Raw genomic sequence first — 20498 nt, forward strand, 5'->3', positions numbered from 1 at the left:
TGTGGTTAAGATAGAGTATGATTTCATTTAATAAGAATTGTTTTAAAACCAATCATAGTCAAACTATCGCAAATTGTTTGACTTGAAAAAATACAAAACATTTTCTAAAGAGCCTTTTGGGAGCCAATAGAGCTCTTTTTGGTGAGCTGAGCCGAAGGAGCCGGCTCACTGAAAAGACCCAGAATGCCCATCACTAATATTCAAGTAAAGCAAATCGATAACCAATCCCCCAAAAATCTGCTGTAACTGTCAATAGTAAAACAAAGCTTAAAACGATGTTTGAATGAACCGAGTCCACAAAATTAATGGTGATATTGTTTCCGGAAACGGTAGACCCCATACGGAAAAAATATTTTGGGAATTAGGATACATGTTAATAAATATATCCCCAAAAAATAAAACATTTTGTACGCATTTTGAAATGTATTTAAATGCGTGACATACATTTGTAAATGTACAGTATTTGGAATACATACATTTGTATGAAAATATATTTGGCAAATAATTTATATTCACAAGTATTTGAAAATGTTCAAATTTTTTCGGCATGGGACTCCACGCCACCACTATGGAGATGGCCTCAATCGTGCTATCCATGCTCTCACAAACGACATGATAGATACTATCGAAGTCTATGATGGGGACACCTGTGAATGGAGGACACATACGAAAAGCAGAAAAGGCGTACTAGACAAATATAACATCACGTTTACTCAGTATTATCTCAGTAGTTAAATAAATAGTTAGTCACAAAATGTCCTCGTGTTAATAATTAACAGTCAGTCAACTTACCGCGGTCACCTTCATGGCTATGGCCGCTCAGCCAGAGCAGAGGGCATTCGACGTTAGAAAAGTGTGTATTTTCTAAAAGCTGTTGTCACGAGAGCTCACTCAAATATTACAGGTAGGCATATGGAGACACATTTCCTTGATATCTCCCTGGTAAGTTGCCGGCGTCCATAACTTCCATTTCATTTGGTATCTGTGAGGACACGCTGTTCTTACAGTTCTCTGTCTTGCTTGGAAGACCAATTAGTAGGCATATTGTTAAAGTCAACTAACTACACCTGATTTATCATCCTGTATTGATGTGGTGCAATTATTGTATATTACTAGCATTATTATGATTTTTTTGCTGGTCAACCATTATAGCTTTTACCTGACTTGCTCTGAATGGATGCTCCCATCATAAAAGTGTTTATAGACCAAAAGAATACTATGTTGATTATATTCTTCCATTCATAGGCCTTATGTTGGATCAATCTCTCTTCCTGAAGATGTGAGAAATGGTAAGAACCACCTGTAATCTATGGATGTGCAGGCGTCTCCATGCAACAACACCTCAGACCCTCTGTGCTGTAAGTCTTTTATGTTCCCATGTGTAAACTACAACAGTCTCTCATCAACACCAGCTCAGATAAAATATTAGATGTGCAACAAGAGCCAAGTTTAACGCACCAGTTGTCTGTCTGACTGCACCAGTTACAGTGATTGTGTTGTGTTCCCCTCATACCATCTGAACTGTGTGTATGTATTCAGATGAGGAAGGATCAGGCACATTAGCTGTGATCATTATCCCCACTCTCCTGGCTCTCAGCACAGTGGTTGTTGTGACCAGCATACTGTGCAGTCTCTTCCATAGAAGAAGAGCAGCACCAGAGAGGACCTCCACCCCTGCCCATTACACCAATCGTGGTAAACTTAAACCTATTGGAAACATCAACCTGTGTTAGATCTGTAATATTGTCTAGTGAATTCACCACAGTGAATTATGATGTAAAAATAATTGTTAATGAAATCTGTTCCTGTTCATACCAACACTGCATCAGTATGCACACTCTGATCCATGACTAACATGAGCCCTCTACTGCCAAGCAAGGCACAGGACATTGTAAAAACATTAAAATATCAACCTCAAGAAACAACTTCAAGTTGAAATTCAAATGCATGTCATCACAAATGTTTAGCACAGTACTGCGTTGCGTCCAGCAGGTCAGGAGTGCGTGTCCAGTAGCCCAGTGAGTCTGTGGGAGATCCCAGGAGAATGTACTCTGGAGGGGCTGGAGTTCTGGCAGACTGGCCACTATGGTCCTATCTGCAGAGGCACAATAAGAAGAAAGGATATACCCAGTGCTGTAGTGGTCAAGACACTCCGAGGTATATGCTTGTACAGTTTTATACAGGCTGTGTGTGGGACATTGCTGCATGTTTTTGGAGATATTGAACCAAGCAAGTTTGAGTTATGGGAGAGTTGTGTGTACCTCGCAGATAAAAACATACAGAATTTTTACATTTTACTCCTAGAGGATCCCACTGCAATGGATTAGGATTTTTATGATTTTGTTCCTTCTTTAAGAAGTTAAAAACTTTGGTCCAAGTGGTGCAGGGGTCTAAGGCACTGCATCTCAGTACTAAAGGCATCACTACAGACCCTGGTTCGATTCCAGGCTATATCACAACCGGCCGTGATTGGAAGTCCCATAGGGCGGCGCACAATTGGCCCAGGGTCGTTCGGGTTAGAGTTTGGCCAGGGTAGTCCGTTATTGTAAATAATCATTTGTTCTCAACTGACTTGCCTAGTTGAATAAATGTAAAAAAATAAATACAAAATCTCCTTTCAGGAGGCATAAATCAGCCTGAGGCAAAGAAGTTTGTTGACTGGATTCTTTTCCATGGTACCGTGTGTAAACACCAGAACCTGGTCCGGATGCTGTACTGTCAGACACAGAGACTACCTATGTACCTGGTACTGGAGGCCTGTAGTCCTGGCAACCTTCTGCACTACCTCTGGACCCTGAGAAATGTAAGACAACAATGGGTGGGACTTTAAGTTCAAGTTTATTTGCTGTAACAAATACATTGGAAATCATACTCACCAGAGCCCTCACGAATCAAGCATGTTGAATATGAATAATACTGTATTTCTATTCCCAATATGATAATAATTCATTATTCCATTTTTCAGTTACATTTAATTCAAATTGAAGTCATTAATTGAATGGTCTACAGATAAATAATTGGTCACTTTAATTTCAGAAATTGAATACTGAGCATCCCCCTGAGTTGACGGAATAATAACTAATTTCCCTGTTCTCCAGAGTGATTCGGAGCCCTTGGATCCACTGCAACACTTTTCAGAGAGATCAGTGTTTTTGGTGGCAAAGCAGGTGGCAGCAGGCCTGGTAAGTGATTTTATGTAGCATTTGGAGAGATCTAATATCCAATGGAAGGCCAAAATACAGTACCACAACAAGCTCTTTGCAGTGAATACAGTGTATTGTCCTAGGTGCATATAGGATACCAATGTGATTTACAACAGTTTCATCGTCAATAAACGACACCTCATGGAGAATATTGGTACTGCAGTCAGTTGCTAGAATACAATGACTTTGAGCATGTAATCCAAGCAATTTAAAGTATCACATCAATTCTATCCAGGTTTCTGCATTCAAGCACATCATTATTATTACGATCTCTTTTTTTCTACAATCTTCTTTCAGGACTATCTGTTGTCAGAGCACAGGCTTGTACATGGTAATGTTGCTGCACAGAACATCCTGATTGGTCCAGGGTTCTCTGTGAGGGTATCTGGATTGGGCCTGGCCTTCGAGATCCGCCAGCACCAGACTGACAAACTGGCCTATCGCAGGTGCCAGAATGACAAACTGGCCAATCGGAGAACAGCTGAGGTCCCTCTCAAATGGCAGGCTCCAGAGAGGATGATGAAGCACCCAACCACTGACAGGAGTGATGTGTGAGTTTTGGGTCATTTAGGCCCCTTTCCCGGACACAGATTAAGCCCAGGACTAAACTTAACCTGTGCTTGGGAATCTGGCCCATAGTGTAGAGTGTACATTAACCAAATGTTTGTTTGATTTTATTAACGTTCTGACATAATATTTCTACATGACTTTCAGTTGTTTTTTGTAACATCTCAACATGCTTGATAACTTGTGTTCTCTCCCCCTCAGATGGTCTTTTGGAATCTTTCTGTATGAATTGATCACATTGGGTAACTGTTACTTTGCTGATATCTGATTCAAGTCATTTGGAAATGTAGGCCTACCTCTACAATAAGACAACAATATTTTCAATTAGGTTTTTTGTTTGTTTTTGTTTCAGTAGTCTTCAATATTTAATTTATTTTTCATATCGCTCCCTCAGGCTCTCCCCCCTACCCTGATCTGGAGCCGGAGCGTGTGTTCCTCCACCTACAGAAATCATACAGGATGAAGAGGCCAGACAACTGTGGGGGACCCTTGTAAGTCTGTGCCGTCCCTGGCCAAAAACATTCTGTCTATAAATATTCACATTAAACCATAAGAATATACATGTAATTATGCCATAGCCAATGTAAAGCCCATTATTAGCTGTGTAATGCCTCCATGTTGTAGCTGATATTAAATCTAATTACGCTCTCTCATTCTATTCTATTCACCGGTCTCTCTCTCTCTCCAGGTATGACCTGATGAAGTACTGCTGGATGTGGAGCTTCAAGGACCGGCCTGTGTTCTCCGCCATCATCAAGCTTCTGGGGTCTTACACATACCTTGCTGGCACTAAAGATATCTACATCCCAGAGGACATGGACATCACTGACTACATCAAGAGGGCAGGTGTGCTGCCCTAAATATATAGTCCAAGGCATCACATTCATGAATGAAGAAGCTAGAAGCAAGGGGTGAGTCCATGACAAAGCATGGCTGTAGTTGATTTTAGGTTGATGTGTACTGTACTGTGGTATCAAATGTGTTATAAACTTTCAGAGAGATTATTTTATGATGCTGAAATGAAATGTTGTAAATGGGTTGACATAATGAGGGTGCATGAGGGTGTGGAAGTATTGTATGGAGGATGCAACAAAGCCTTATTGTAAGATTGCATATTTGAATGTGTCCCTTTTAGCACATAAATGGATGTCAGGAGAAAAAGATCTGCCACTATATTGTTATTGTCTACTCAAATTTTTAGGCCATCACAAGTAAACATATTTTAAGAAATTGTACAAATGTAAGAATAGTGTTCTTGATGTCATATTGTCCCCAGTGTCATGAAACCAGGCAAGTCATTATATCACCACTTTAATTGTCAAAACATTTACAGAATTTAAAATAGAGATCTTCATAAGATGTTTTACTAGTTTATAATTTGGTGAGGATCACTCCTGTGCCTTTAACATTAGTAATGAGACATGTAATATTGTAGCCATACAGTTAATGCCCACAATGAGACTGTCTTGAAGTCACTGTGATCACGATATGTAAAAGTGTACTGCACACACTCAACACTGTTGATTTTCATAACATTGCTTATCATTGACCGCGATGCCAACAAACAAGCCGTTTGGATGGCGTGGAGGTGACATTTATAGTTTTACTGTCCTGTTGCTATTGTCTCTTAAGCCAATTCAAAACAAACCCATCATCACATTGTCTCCATCGCACACTCATATCTAAAATTCTAAAGAGAGGTACAAACCACCATTTTCAGAATAACACACCGAGGCATGCGGAAATGGATCAAGAACAGGAATATTCCGGACAACATTTTGTCCTCATGACTCACGCTTAAAAGTAACCGCAAAGCTTTTTCACACTACTGAGCTGAGGTGAGCCGAACCAAGCCAAGATGATCTGTGCAGGACTGGTTACACACCCACTATAGTTGTTGAAATCGTAGTGGAAATGACAGCGGGAAAGGAATACATCTAAGCCAGCACAGAATGGTTCGGGCTGGCACTATAGTGTGAAAGGGTACAGGTTATCAACTGAACCAAAAAAAATGTTTAACTATTCACTGTACCTTAGGTTAATAAAAGCATTGGGATGGTAAAGCATTTTTTAAATGATGTAAAGCCTTCTAAAACAGAAGCAGAGGTGCGCAAACACCAAATATAAAGCTATGTTCACAAGTCTGACCACAATGTCATGTGTAAGTCAAATTAAAAGGACTGTCAGAGTGGGGAGAGGGAAACTAGCTGTTATTGGCAGAGAGAATTGGAACTCTTTCTTATTGGTCAATTAACTAATTTACTGTCTGGTGATGTCACCAGGCAGGCCAAAACTCCATCCCACCAAAACAGGCTCTTTTCAAACAGCTCTCACACTAAAAGGCGATTATAATTTTCACAATTTCACTGTATTACTCCAACCTTGTAGTGTGGACATATATCACACAGAAAATTCATGTTTTTTACTGCACTGGGCCTTTAAAGCAGTGATTCCCAAACTGTGAGGCTCACCCAAGGGGGAACGCAGTCCGGCTTTCAACTTACAAATTTCAAGAGTATTAGTAGAATGCACGAGGTGAAATGTCGAAATGCATCATCAGTTTTCATGTGTCATTGAATACCTTGCTTAGTGAGCTATTTATAACTTGTCGGGAATGTCCAGATCAACTAGCCCATGTCAGCTAACGTTAGGTTTCTTTGCCCATAGATTTTGTAATGTTTGAATCTTTCAAATATCACATGAATACATAGACATGTCATTCTCTCTGCTAACAAGAGGGGTGTGAACAGTTTATGTAATGAATAGTGCTTGTGCCCATAGAAATATACAGGGCGCAGGGTGTTCCCCCCCCCTGAGTGAAAAGGTTTGGTAACCCCTGCTTTAAAGGAGCCCCCCCCCCCAGAGGAAGTTTCCGCCAGTATTTCAACGTAATTTCCCATCCTAAAGAGGAAATGCACATTTAGGGTCGACCACCAAAGAATGACGAAGGATACATATACATACATATTCGCAAATTGAGGGTGGGACTGTCGATGTGGAGTTGATAAACATCAACGAATAAGGACACTGACAGCTGTGTCTTTCTAACCTCGTGTTTTTTACTACACCTTATTCAAAAGATTAGCCAGCTGGCTCTATAGCTCGTTCTGGAGCTGGATTTGTCATAGGCATTGGTTTAGGGACAACTTTGCCACAGATGGAAACCACTGGCTTATCTTTGACTTCGCCATATGTTATCTCAAGTTTTGGGATCGGCCATAAATTGCGTCTGCGAATCCGCCATTGAAATAGTTCGAATGAATAAGGTGAAGCTCCGTTAAATATGGATAACTATTGAAAGATAGGTGATATGCGTTTGTCTACATTGTAATGGACACGGTGCAAACTTTGTTAGGTAGTCTGCTGGCAGGTTTCAGCTGCGGCACTGCAAAACCAAGTCTGTCCGTGCTCATGGTTCTCACAGTGGAAGGGAAATGACACGACACACATTACATGTAACTTTAGATGGGTTAACTGACGTCGCGACAACAATGCACGCTTCAATGGGGCAGAAGTCCGTGTGTCGTGATTCTGGATGGGCAGATAGCTAGCATCAATGAGACTACCATGTGTGTGTGGGGAATCGTAAATGGCTCGTTTCAGCTAGTTTTTTGTTCTTGATACCGTGCCTTGTTTTGAAGTGTTTCGACTGATTTCATATCATGCTAATTTGGCTAAAAGTCGCTTGTTAGCTAACCAACAACGATGTATGAGAGACACGTGTTCATTGTGCAAATGTATTTGTTTTCAATAAACATTGGAGATGAAATATAGTTTTGTTGTCAACAATCTAAGCTAACCCCGTCTATTATACCCCATAGTTGCGCACGCGGCGGTTTTTGTGGCTAAATAACCAATTCGTCTAGAAGTTCCTAAAATAATTTTTTTGCGGGTCCATTTTCATTATCTGTATAGACATTTGTGGTTTCTTGCCAACATTACACCAATCAAAGCAGTGGCGCGTGTAGTGAAGCAAAACCGTTCATCTTGAGGTGACAGTGGTAGCGGGTTTGCGAAATGCTAACATATCACGCAATATGCCACATATATATATATATATATATATATATATATATATATATATATATATATATTACAGCGAAAATCGACAAAATTATCCAATGGCTTATGATAATTTTATGGTAAAATAAAAACAAGTATTTTAATATGCTCCATGGTTCAGGCAGTCAAGTGGACAGAGGACTGTTCGGCTCAACATGGTCCAAGATGAATACTTTTGCAGCGGTTTCTAAATCATTAACAAAGTCATGCTGGTGGTGGGTGGTAACATTCAAATAAAACCCAGCCCTGAAACAAAACGGAGGCTGAAAATAATGTGTACGTCTTAGGAAAAGACACCGCATTCACACGGATTTGGGAAAAGTGGGCATTTCAGATGTCACTTCAAGCCCAAATATACTTGGACTTAAATCATTGTGAAACTTCATGGGTAAACTCTGGCCATCGTCTTTCAGCTAGAAAAAAGTGGATTTCTACTGGTGTGGGCATTTAATAAGAGAACTGAGAACCCAGTCATTTTATATGAATGCCCATTATTGTATTCACCAAAGCTAGCCTATGATCATTTTAATATACAGTGCCTTCTGTAATTATTGGAACAGTGAAGCATTTTCGACTATTGACTCTATACTCCAAAAGTTTGATTTGAAATCAAACAATGACTTTGAGGTTAAAGTGCAGACCCTCAGCTTTAACTTGAGGGTATTTAATCCATAGCAGGTTCACCGTTTAGAAATGACAGGACTTTTTGTACATTGCTCCCCTAAAATGAGAGGGACAAAATTCACTTGTGTATTAAAGTAGTAAAAAGTACTATTTGGTCCCATATTCATAGCACACCATGACTACGTCAAGCTTGTGACTCTACAACTTTGTTGGATGCATTTGCTCTTTGTTTTAGTTGTGTTCAGATTATTTTCTGCCCAATAGAAATGAACGGTAAATAATGTATTGTGTAATTTGTTTGACTTTTATTGAAAATAATATGTTTCTAAACACTTCTATATCAATGTGGATGCTACCACGATTACAGATAATCCCAAATGAACCATGAATAATGAGTGAAAAAGTATCAGACCCCACAAGACATGCTAACCTTTCACCATTACAATAACAGGGGCGGTTATCATTTTTATTCACGACTCATTCAGGATTATCTGTGCTACAATGTGTTCTACCAAGTGCTTAAAAACATCTCTATTCACAGGAAAAGTGACTCCAATGACACAATACATAATGAACCATTAATTTCTATTGGGCACAAAACCATATGAAACAACCAAAACAAAACAGCAAATGCATCCAACATTTTTTAGAGTCAAAAGCTTGATGTAATTATTGCGTGCTACAAATATGGGACCAAAAATGTAATGTTTTACTACACACAGGAATTTCTTGTTTTTGTTGTTGAAAAAGTGATGTAATTTCTAAACAGTTCACCCAGTATGGATGAAATACCTTCACATTAAAGCTGACAGTCTGCACTTTAACCTCATAGTCATTGTTTGAGTTCAAATCCAAACCAAGTATAGAGCCAAAAGAAGAAAAAATGCTTAATTGTCCCAATAATTACAGAGGGCACTGTATATCTGGTGGGAACGTAAACACTCTTAAATTAAAGCACGGTTACATTTTGCTAGCAATAAAAGCAAACTAATCTTGTCTGAAAATGGCTAGAATATTTTAAAGAAGAAAAAAATACTATTCCATTTAAAGAATGCAGTTGATGGGAAAATAAAAAAACAATATTTCTCAACAATCCCATAGCCACACAATTCTTATGTACAATCACTTTGGTAGTTATTTTAAGTACAGTAGAACACAAGACCTCGAGATGGTAGTGTCTTCCATAATTAAAAAAACATGATTTAATGGACTTCGTTTGTATCTGCAATATAAATGAAACTTTTTTTGTATTACAAATATCTTACAAATTGAGAGCATGCCATATGTTTGAATGTAGTTTGAATCTATGTTCAGAAAAAAAAGGGGGGGGCCATGTTTTTTTTTAATGCAAAAACTTGACATTTTCTTATTCTTTACAGTAAAAACTGCTACTCAGTGACTTTATTAATGACTGAAAATACTTTTTTGTATTATTGTTGTAGTAACCTCAAGCACAATTTGTGCATAAGGATGATACAGTACACACACACACACACACACACACACACACTAGGCAGTACAGTACGACTCTGCAGTTGTATTGTACAAACATAATAGCTACAGATACCCAAACCCTATCTTATTCAAAAACAAAATGGCTAAGGTACAGTACATTATCCATTAAGTGTTCATGATGAAGGCAGTTCAATCTTACAAAAACATTACAACGTCCTCTTACGTCCCGTTTCGATCCGCTGTAGGCAGCAGCAGTCTGGGTGCTTTAGTTAACCCCACTGGACAGCCCGTTGACAAGCCATGTGCGAGTGTGAATTTGTAGCAAGGCCTTTAATGCCTACTACACTTTGCAGCTCCATAGTGTTGTTGGGAACAAAATGTAGGACACAGACCACAACAGGTAGTACACACATGCCGGAGGGAAAGAGGAACAGAACACCATGACAACTCCTGCAAAACAAAACAGAAAAATGTGATGAATAGCCTAGCTAAACGAATAACCTACCTTTCTCATTGCTGGATTTTTGTGATCTGAAACATGAATAAACTTCATAAACTTTCATTTGAGATTTAAGTATGAACTCTTATTCTGAAAGAGACTATTTACTGCTCACATGTGTAAAGTACCTGGTATCAACATCCCAATAGATTTTACAGGACCAAACATACATTTGTTTTAACACCTCTTTAAACTAAAATGGTACATTGGATGTTTCCCAGAAAAGTGTTTCCCAGGCTCTATTTTAATGGAGTGGCTGCTTGGCCGAATTCTCCGGACGTGTCTTCCTGATAGGTAAACAACCCAGCCTTCTCTAGACTACGCAAAAACGTTTCCATAGATGCTGCTCCTGCTGCCACTTGCCCCTCTTTTCTGTTTTCACTCACACGATCGGATATCTTGGTCTAGTGTACAAACTTCGGCAAGTTGTTGTAACTATAAACAACAATCGAATTTAGTGCCCACACACATTGTAACCTATTTGCGGCAGACTGATCACTTGAATTGACCGGGCATGTTGTCATTGTCAAACATGGTTAGCCTATCGCCTGAGTTGTTCTTGAATTATGGTGGCATTTGCTCCCTTGCCTTTGCAACCATGAAAAACTATTTAAAAACGACAAATTGCCACACATCCTTCAAGTTTGTGTTGATATTGAACTTTTTTATCAATGTTAAAACATAAAGCGAGCCATTTATACTGCAAAACTTGATGTTTATGCATTGTTTAAAGTACTTAGGGAAGGCAAATTGGCTTGCCCCAGTAGTAACCCGGTAGAGTTGTAGTGACATGTTTTGGGGATTGAGAGGTTTATCTATTATTTTAAATGCTAGAAAATAAAACAAAATTGTAGAGATCAATAAAAACAAATAACTATTTAAATACCTTTTTTTAACAAATGTTTCCCTAGGTTTTAGGTCATTGGTGTTGCAGTGTGGAAAAATCAGTCATACAAGAACCTTGAGCATTCCCTCAAGTGGCAAAGTTATTAGGGAGGGGTCTATATTAAATTACTAGCTAATCACACCCTTTTAGTATGTCATAAATTTGAGGACTCCATTGATAATTTTGGTGTGCCTAAATCCAAAGTGTCACTAGGTGTTACTCAATTTAATTGAAGGAAAATCGTATTGTGATTAATCATATACCTTAAGTCAATCTTTTTTTAAATATTTAATGGCCTTAGATTTGACCATCTGTGGCCTCCATTTAAGACAATACTAATTTACCTAAAATGTATCATTGGTGTTTCTATTCCTACTGATGTCAATGTTCAACATTGTCAAAACGATTTAAAGTCATGAAGCTGACATATTAGTTGATTTAAAAAAATGGGAAGATGTTCCCAAATACATTCTTTTCTAAATGACATTGCAATTCAAGAACGACCCGCCATCACGTGTAGAATGTTCAGCTGCCCGAGAGAATAGGCTACTCGAGTGAGTTTCAATAAATGGAGAATGGTGCTTGTTTAATAAAGTTACATCAGCTGAATCAATGTCTGCTAGATAACATAATGTTTCATTAGTATTCTACATAACCAAATATAATATGCTAATATTAATGTAAGACAAAAACAGCCAGCTAATTTCTTGAGAAATGTCTTGATATTTTAGGATGATTGTGTGAATGATTGCATTTCTCTCACATGCGGTCAAAACTACACAGCATGCGCCACAGCATGCGCCACTATAACATGTGCTTTGATTGAAACAAAAACACAAGAATACTGCAGTTTAGCACCGCCTGCTTTAAAATTCTATCACGAAACACTGTACATAATTCAGGAATATCTAAAATGCATATTCCCATGTAACTAATTGAGATCTAATGGTTGACATGCAGATGCAGCATGGATGTTTCACCGGTAAAACTTGAAGAATTATCATTCACGACTGACTGTGAGTAAAGTGAGAAACGTGAAGGGAGCAGCTACGTAACACATGATGCGCAGAATGTGATATGGCTGTTTAGCTCAAGGGAAGAGGCGTCCAGGGGGGTGGGACAGAGGCGGAACAGTTCAAGCCTTCGCCTTTATTTTTCAACAGCTAATTCCTCTCTACTACCTCTTGTGATAGAAAAATGACATATTTACCTGGTTTATTTGATATTGATGGTTAACAATTGATATTTAACTAATGGTAAGACATTTCTGTCCTGCTAGTGTCTGTGTTTTCATGGGCTCCACTCTACTTCCCTACAGCTAGTCTGGGTGTATGGTCACTGAAGATGGCTTGAGCTGACAAATGGGTTAAAGACTGCATTACAGAGACAAGAATGTGTTTTACTGGAGATAGTTTAGGAGTAGAACAATTCCTCATTGTCTCAAATGCATCCTTGCATCTGGGAAACTAAGTCAGCGTGGGGTTAAGACAACAACCCAACTGCAGATAACGACAGGATGAAGCCAGAGTGTCTTATGATGCTCCTTGATTGTTTAAAGAAATGACCAAATCTCTCTCAGTACTGAATTTCCACAACACTATTCTACTGGTTATGTTTCTTAATGCTGGTCATGGGGGCCTAGCTCTACACTAGCAACGCACAACCAGCCTGATCTTGTGAGCTTACATAAATGATCCGTGTAGCAAATCATTTATGTAAGCTTGTGAGTTCAGGCAGGTTGTTTGAGGCTAGCACTACACACCTGATTCCACTAATCAACTCAAACATTTGATCAGTTGAATAAGATGTGTAGTGCTAGGGCAAAAACCAAATTGTGCACTCCTTTGGGTCCCCTGGACCAGGATTAAGAAACACTGGTCTTGAGTATTACCTCCAGCGTAGACCACCTTCTTCCAGGCCTGTGACTCCAGGACCCTGTCGTGAGGGTAGAATCCCTGGTTGACCATGAAGAGGATCATGGCCACAGCAGTGACCCGCAGGATCACCATGTTACCTCCGGTCAGCAGGGAGAGACAGGCAAGGATGGCAGAAGAGTAGATACATGGCAGGCCACGGTACATGAAGGGGATGCCTAGAGAAGAAGAGCCACAGAAAGAGAGACAGAACCCACATCAGGACTTCTGAATCTGAAATACCCAAAGATTTGTTTTTTTTCTGAGTGGCAAATACACAAAGAGATGTTTTCGTAGACTGTCTAGAAATTGATCATGCTATTATCCTAGCATTTCACAAGGGATACCATGCTTTTTTTTCTGCTTGATGGTGTTCCTTACCGCTGGAGAAGAAGCAGAGTCGGACAATCACAGACAGGACATAGCACATGCACAGGATGTTGTCCATTAAGGCATGTGTCCTCAGGAGCAATGAAGTTGCAATCCCAAAGGTTGTGAAATCTGCAAAATCATCCAGTTTAGCACCTGAACCAGAAGACAGGAAGTGACTAGTTATACATTTGTTTCATAACTTCGAGTCACACAGATCACAGATTAACATGTTACTGCTGTGAGGCTAGTTCACTGCTAATGCCTTCTTACATAAGGCAAAACAAGTTTATCTAATCTTGTTTATGCCAACGGCCTACTTATCAGTGTGTGTGAGTATGTGCACGTGCGTGCATGCGTGAGTGTGTTTGTCTGTAGTGGACATTTCGGTGTCAACCTTTCAGGCCTGCCACTTTCCTCTGTAAACAACATTCCCAAATGCCACAGTCTATTTGTCCCCCCTGAGCAGGGAGAATGTTTTCACTGAGCGACGAGCATGAGGTGATTTTGACCCCAGCTCCAATGAACGAGATGGAATTCCACAGCACAGGGGTCAACAATTTTAGCAATTTCAGATATGCTGAGAGCCCAAAGCATTGGGATAAAACAGACAATTGGAGCATGATCTCCCCGAATTAGAATGCTTAATCGTAAAGTGATTGTTCAATTGACACAAAAAAAGGGGGGGGGGGGGGGGTACAACAACACCCACCTGCAAAGTCATGCAGAAAAATACTGTCGGGACACAAAGCCAAAGCCCGAAATGTCCGGGTGACGACGCATTGTGGTGCACCTGCTGGGAGCTATTTCAGGCAGCCGTGGCGACCACGGTAGTGTAGACGTGACTATCTGCACACAGGAGGTTGTCATGTACAAAGTATGTACTTTTATGTTGTGATCATTTGAGAATGTGCTGTGTCGAGAACAATGAGTATGGAAACGTTAGCTATGCCATTTCCTAATAATACAGTCTTTTAAATAGCCCTACGGCAGAGGGAATTCAACAGCATGAAGCCATTGCAATGCAGAGAAGAATTTATTGAACTACATACAAAGATAGAAGCAGATCAGGATAGCATTGACAGCAAGTACACTTAATGCAATTCAAAGTCGTTTGGTTTGCTGTCACTTAGGTGCCTTTTGGATTCTCCATGTCATTTAAGAAGGTTTTCTTATGGGGTCTTCAGAAGGAAAACCAGTTCTTATTTGCTGTCACAGTGCCTTCTGAAAATAATCATACCACTCAACTTAATGTGTTACAGCCTGAATTCAAAATGGATTAAAACTAATTCTCACCCATTTACACCCAACACTCCATAATGACAGTGAAAACATGTTTTTAGAAATGTTTGCACATTTATTGAAAATTAAATATATAAATCTCATTAACATAAGTATTCACAGCACTGAGTCAATACATGTTAGAACCACCATTTGGCAGCAATTACAGCTGTGACTCTGGGTAAGTCTAAGAGCTTTGCACACCTGGATTGTACAATATTTTCTTTCCAGCTCTGTCAAGTTGGTTGTTGATCATTGGTATATACAGCTATTTTCAAGTCATCCCATAGATTTTGAAGGCCACTCAGGAACATTCAATGTCCTCTTGGTAAGAAACTCCAATGTATATTTGGTCTTGTGTTTTAGGTTATTGTCCGGCTGAAAGGTGAATTCATCTCCCAGTGTCTGGTGGGAAGCAGACTGAAGCAGGTTTTCCTTTAAGATTTTGCCTGTGCTTAGCTGTATTTCGTAATTCCTTTCTCCTGAAAAACTCCCCAGTCCTTAACGATTATAAGTCCATCCATAACATGATGCAGCCACCACTATGCTTGAAAATAAGGAGAGTGGTACTCAGTCATGCGTTTTTGGATTTGCCCCAAATTCGTTGCATTCTGGACAAAAAGTTAAATGCTTTGCCACATTTTTTGCAGTTTTACTTTAGTGCCTTATTGCAAACAGGATGCATGTTGTAGAAAACTTGTATTCTGTACAGGCTTCCTTTTTACTGTCAATTAGGTTTGTATTGTGGAGTAACTACAATGTTGTTGATCCATCCTCAGTTCTCTTATCACAGCCGTTAAACTGTTTTAAAGTCACCATTGGTGAAATCCCTGACCGGTTTCCTTCCTCTCCGGTAACTGAGTTAGGAAGGACGCCTGTATCTATGTAGTGACTGGGTGTATTGATACACCATCAAAAGTTAAATTAATAACTTCATGCTCAAAGGAATATTCAACTTATTTTTCTACCAATAGGTGCCCTTCTTTGCGACGCATTGGAAAACCTCCCTGGTCTTTGTTGTTGAATCTGAAACATGTCTAAAAACATAATCCCACTTTGACATTACGGGGTATTGTGTGTAAACCAGTGATCATTTAATCCATTTAAAACTCAGGCTGTATCACAACAAAATGTGGAAAATATCAAGAGGTGCGAATACTTTCTGAGGGCACTGTATCTACACTTCCAAAAGGATTCTTCGGCTGTCCCCATAGGAGAACCCTTTTTGGTTCCATGTAGAATTCTGTAGAAAGGGTTTGACCTGGAACCAAAAGGGTTCTTCAAAGGGTTCTCCTATAGAGACAACCAAATAACCTTTTTAGGTTGTAGATTTTTCTAAGAGTGTATGCTGATCGGCTTCTACCTCTGTAAAATATGTAAATACATTGGTAAATTCACTTCTCTGCATTATACATGCCTCCTTTTTCTGTCTTTTAAGGAGTAACTGTTGCCTTTTAGGCCTTTTGATCCATCAGCTATAATGACCCGTGCCTGTAGTAGAGGGCTGGGCTGTGTGCATCACTAACCTGGTTCCATATGTTTGTGTGGTCTTGCCCTCTCATAGTCATTTTCAAACTAACATGTTTCAGGCTAGTGCATCAGTGTGTCTGTGGAAGTTTAACCCTGGTAATGGACATCACTCCACTCACCTAGTGCAGAGCATGCATCCAGTCGCCTGGCAACTGCCCCGTCTGCCAAGTCCAGCAGGTAGCCAATCAGGACCAGCCAGCAGGCAGCATGTTGGTGGCTGGAAAATGAGGGTCAAATGTTGGGTAGAATTTTATTTTACAATACAGAAATCACTAGGTATTACTAAGACATTACATGATAACTGTAATTACACAATTATAACCTACGCATTACTTGTTTGTTACCACTGGACCTACTTAGGATAATGTCACACCACGAGGGATGCTTGTTGGCAGAAGATGTACTGTACCTTCTACTTACTTAGCTGCTTACTTAGGGCTTGTCACACCATATACACTCAGTGGCCAGTTCATTAAAATAGTTCGCTCCTAAAGACAGTGAGTCATGTGGCTGGCTACATAAAGCAGGCAGACGTCGAGGCATTCAGTTACTGTTTGATTGAACGTTAGAATGGGCAAAAAAAAGTGACCTAAGCGACCTTGAGCATGGTATGATTGTCAGTGGCAGGCGTGCTGGTTCCAGTATCTCAGAAACGGCCAGCATCCTGGGTTTTTCCTAGCACGACAGTGTCTAAGGCAGGGGTCTCCAACAGGTTGATCGCGAGCTACCAGTAGTTCACAGCCCAGCTCACCTTTGAGTAGCTCACCAAACAATTCTGAAAGTACATGCAATTCACGTGTTCTTCCGCAAACTGTCAAACAAATATCACAGGTATCAGACACTGCAAGCTCCCAGCTACTATCTAATCAAACGCAACATTAACATTATCCCACCCCTGGTTAGCCACTATTGGCTTAAAAATGCCAAGCACATTTCCAGCAATATAGCCCAGTCTGTCTGTGTGGTGTGCACATTTGTCTATCCCTGTGTGTAGCCAGTTGACGTGATACTTTCCCCAAAACCTTGTCAATTGAATGTTAACTGCAAAGTAGGCTTACCTGGCAGAAGTATATCATGAATAAATATGTCATTTGTATCCATTATTTTTCTTATATGCAAACTGCCATGAAATGAGTGGCAGCTGTACAGAACCGTCACTAGACCGGCACACTAAAAGTGCCCATTCCTCACTCGCTCCAGTGCCTTGCAAAAGTATTCATCCCCATTTTTCCTATTTTGTTGCATTACAACCTGAAATTGAAAAGGTTAAATTAAAAATAAATTTAAAAAAACACACAAAATAGTCGAAATTGGTGAAGTGAAAAAAGAAATGACTTGTTTAAAAAAATAAAAAGTGGTGCGTGCATACAGTTGAAGTGGGAAGTTTATATACACTTAGCTTGGAGACATTAAAACTCGTTTTTCAACCACATACTCAAATTTCTTGTTAACAAACTATAGTTTTGGCAAGTCAGTTAGGACATCTACTTTGTGCATGACACAAGTCATTTTTCCAACAATTGTTTACAGACAGATTATTTCAATTATAATTCACTGTATCACAACTCCAGGGGTTCAGAAGTTTACATAGACCAAGTTAACTGTGCCTTTAAACAGCTTGGAAAATTCCAGAAAATGATGTCATGGCGTTCGAAGCTTCTGCTAGGCTAATTGACATAATTTGAGTCAATTGGAGGTGTACCTTTGGATACATTTTAAGGCTTACCTTCAAACTCAGTGCCTCTTTGCTTGACATCATAGGAAAATGTAAAGAAATCAGCAAAGACCTCAGAATTTTTTTTGTAGACCTACACAAGTCTGGGTCATCTTTGGGAGCAATTTCCAAATGCCTGAAAGTACCAAATTCATCTGTACAAACAATAGTATGCAAGTATAAACACCATGGGACCACGCAGTCGTCATACCGCTCAGGAAGGAGACGCTTTCTTTCTCCTAGAGATGAACGTACTTTGGTGTGAAAAATGCTAATTAATCCCAGAACCACAGCAAAGTACCTTGTAAAGATGCTGGAGGAAACCGGTACAAAAGTATTTATATCCACAGTAAAACAAGTCCTATATTGACATAACCTGAAAGGCTGCTCAGCAAGGAAGAAGCCACTGCTCCAAAACCACCATAATAAAGCCAGACTACGGATTGCAACTGCACATGGGGACAAAGATCGTACGTTTTGGAGAAATGTCCTCTGGTATGATGAAACGAAAATAGAACTGTTTGGCCATAATGACCATCGTAATGTTTGGAGGAAAAATGGGGAAGCTTGCAAGCCGAAGAACACCATCCCATTCGTGAAGCATGGGGGTCGCAGCATCATCTTGTGGGGGTGCTTTGCTGCAGGAGGGACTGGTGCACTTCACAAAATAGATGGCATCATGAGGTAGGAAAATAATGTGGATATATTGAAGCAACATCTCAAGACATCAGTCAGGAATTTAAAGCTTGGTCGCAAATGGGTCTTCCAAATGGAAAATGACCCCAAGCATACTTCCAAACTTGTGGCAAAATGGCTTAAGGACAACAAAGTCAAGGTATTGGACTGGCCATCAGAAAGCCCTGACCTCATTCCCATAGAACATTTGTGGGCAGAACTGAAAAAGCATGTGCAAGCATGGAGGCCCACAAACCTGACTCAATTACACCAGCTCTGTCAGGAGGAATGAGCCAAAATTCACCCAACTTATTGTGGGAAGCTTGTGGAAGGCTACCCAAAACATTTGACCCAAGTTAAACAATTTAAAGGCAATGCTACCAAATACTAATTGAGTGTATGTAAACTTCTGACCCACTGGGAATGAAAGAAATAAAAGCTGAAATAAATAATTTCACATTCTTAAAATAAAGTGGTGATCTGACCTAGACTGGGAATGTTTATGTCAGGAATTGTGAAAAACTGAGTTTAAATGTATTTGGCGTATGTAAACGCCAAATAGGTGTATGGTGTATGTAAACTTCAACTGCATGTATTCACCCCCTTTGATATGAAGCCTCTAAATAAGATCTGGTGCAATCAATTACCTTCATAAGTCACATAATGAGTTAAATAAAGTCCACCTGTGTGAAATCTAAGTGTCACATGATCTCAGTATATACAGTGGGGAGAACAAGTATTTGATAACCTGCAAAATCGGCAGTGTTTCCTACTTACAAAGCATGTAGAGGTCTGTAATTTTTATCATAGGTACACTTCAACTGTGAGAGACGGAATCTAAAACAAAAATCCAGAAAATCCAATTGTATGATTTAAGTAATTCATTTGCATTTTATTGACATAAGTATTTGTTCACCTACCAACCAGTAAGAATTCTGGCTCTCACAGACCTGTTAGTTTTTCTTTAAGAAGCCCTCCTGTTCTCCACTCATTACCTGTATTAACTGCACCTGTTTGAACTCGTTACTTGTATAAAAGACACCTGTCCACACTCAATCAAACAGACTCCAACCTCTCCACAATGGCCAAGACCCAGAGAGCTGTGTAAGGACATCAGGGATAAAAATTGTAGACCTGCACAAGGCTGGGATGGGCTACAGGACAATAGGCAAGCAGCTTGGTGAGAAGGCAATAACTGTTGGCGCAATTAATAGAAAATGGAAGAAGTTCAAGATGACGGTCAATCACCCTCGGTCTGGGGCTCCATGCAAGATCTCACCTTGTGGGGCATCAATGATCATGAGGAAGGTGAGGGATCAGCCCAGAACTACACGGGAGGACCTGGTCAATGACCTGAAGAGAGCTGGAACCACAGTCTCAAAGAAAACCATGAGTAACACACTACCCCGTCAAGGATTAAAATCCTGCAGCGCACGCAAGGTCCCCCTGCTCAAGCCAGCGCATGTCCAGGCCCGTCTGAAGTTTGCCAATGACCATCTGGATGATCCAGAGGAGGAATGGGAGAAGGTCATGTGGTCTGATGAGACAAAAATAGAGCTTTTTGGTCTAAACTCCACTCACCGTGTTTGGAGGAAGAAGAAGGATGAGCACAACCCCAAGAACACCATCCCAACCGTGAAGCATGGAGGTGGAAACATCATTCTTTGGGGTTGCTTTTCTGCAAAGGGGACAGGACGACTGCACCATATTGAGGGGAGGA

The 20498-nt window shown here is 40.0% G+C and overlaps 2 protein-coding genes across 10 annotated transcripts in view; one reads left to right on the plus strand and one right to left on the minus strand.

Annotated features, from left to right (window-relative positions):
* Positions 1-777: 777 nt before the first annotated feature.
* Positions 778-5009, plus strand: si:ch73-206d17.1 (tyrosine-protein kinase STYK1). Of its 4 annotated transcripts, none has more exons than XM_021616591.3 (10): positions 778-904; positions 1246-1358; positions 1540-1695; positions 1993-2157; positions 2622-2803; positions 3099-3182; positions 3501-3754; positions 3972-4012; positions 4165-4261; positions 4459-5009. In XM_021616591.3, the coding sequence occupies exons 2-10, from the start codon at positions 1310-1312 to the stop codon at positions 4628-4630; spliced, it is 1200 nt and encodes a 399-aa protein (XP_021472266.3). In that variant the 5' UTR covers positions 778-904; positions 1246-1309; the 3' UTR covers positions 4631-5009. The 4 variants fall into 4 exon arrangements, with proteins under 4 accessions (XP_021472266.3, XP_021472264.3, XP_021472267.3 ...); XM_021616589.3 differs by having other exon boundaries at positions 782-904; positions 1990-2157; XM_021616592.3 differs by having other exon boundaries at positions 786-942.
* Positions 5010-5068: 59 nt separating this feature from the next.
* Positions 5069-20498, minus strand: part of tmem269 (transmembrane protein 269) — a 33245-nt gene continuing 17815 nt past the window's right edge. For 4 of the 6 annotated variants that reach the window (XM_021616593.3, XM_021616595.3, XM_021616594.3 and 1 more), the window contains 4 exons: positions 16509-16606; positions 13591-13734; positions 13188-13388; positions 5069-10361 (listed from right to left, as the gene is read on the minus strand). In XM_021616593.3, coding sequence (XP_021472268.1) covers positions 10252-10361; positions 13188-13388; positions 13591-13734; positions 16509-16606 — 553 coding nt within the window. In that variant the 3' untranslated portion in view covers positions 5069-10251. Of the gene's footprint in view, positions 10362-13187; positions 13389-13590; positions 13735-14290; positions 14428-16508; positions 16607-20498 lie in introns of all 6 variants that reach the window. The other 2 variants (XM_090185059.1, XM_090185060.1) reach the window with 1 other exon arrangement.

Source organism: Oncorhynchus mykiss, chromosome 9 (assembly GCF_057628025.1).
Source record: "Oncorhynchus mykiss isolate SJ-2025 chromosome 9, ASM5762802v1, whole genome shotgun sequence".
Lineage (NCBI taxonomy): Eukaryota > Metazoa > Chordata > Actinopteri > Salmoniformes > Salmonidae > Oncorhynchus > Oncorhynchus mykiss.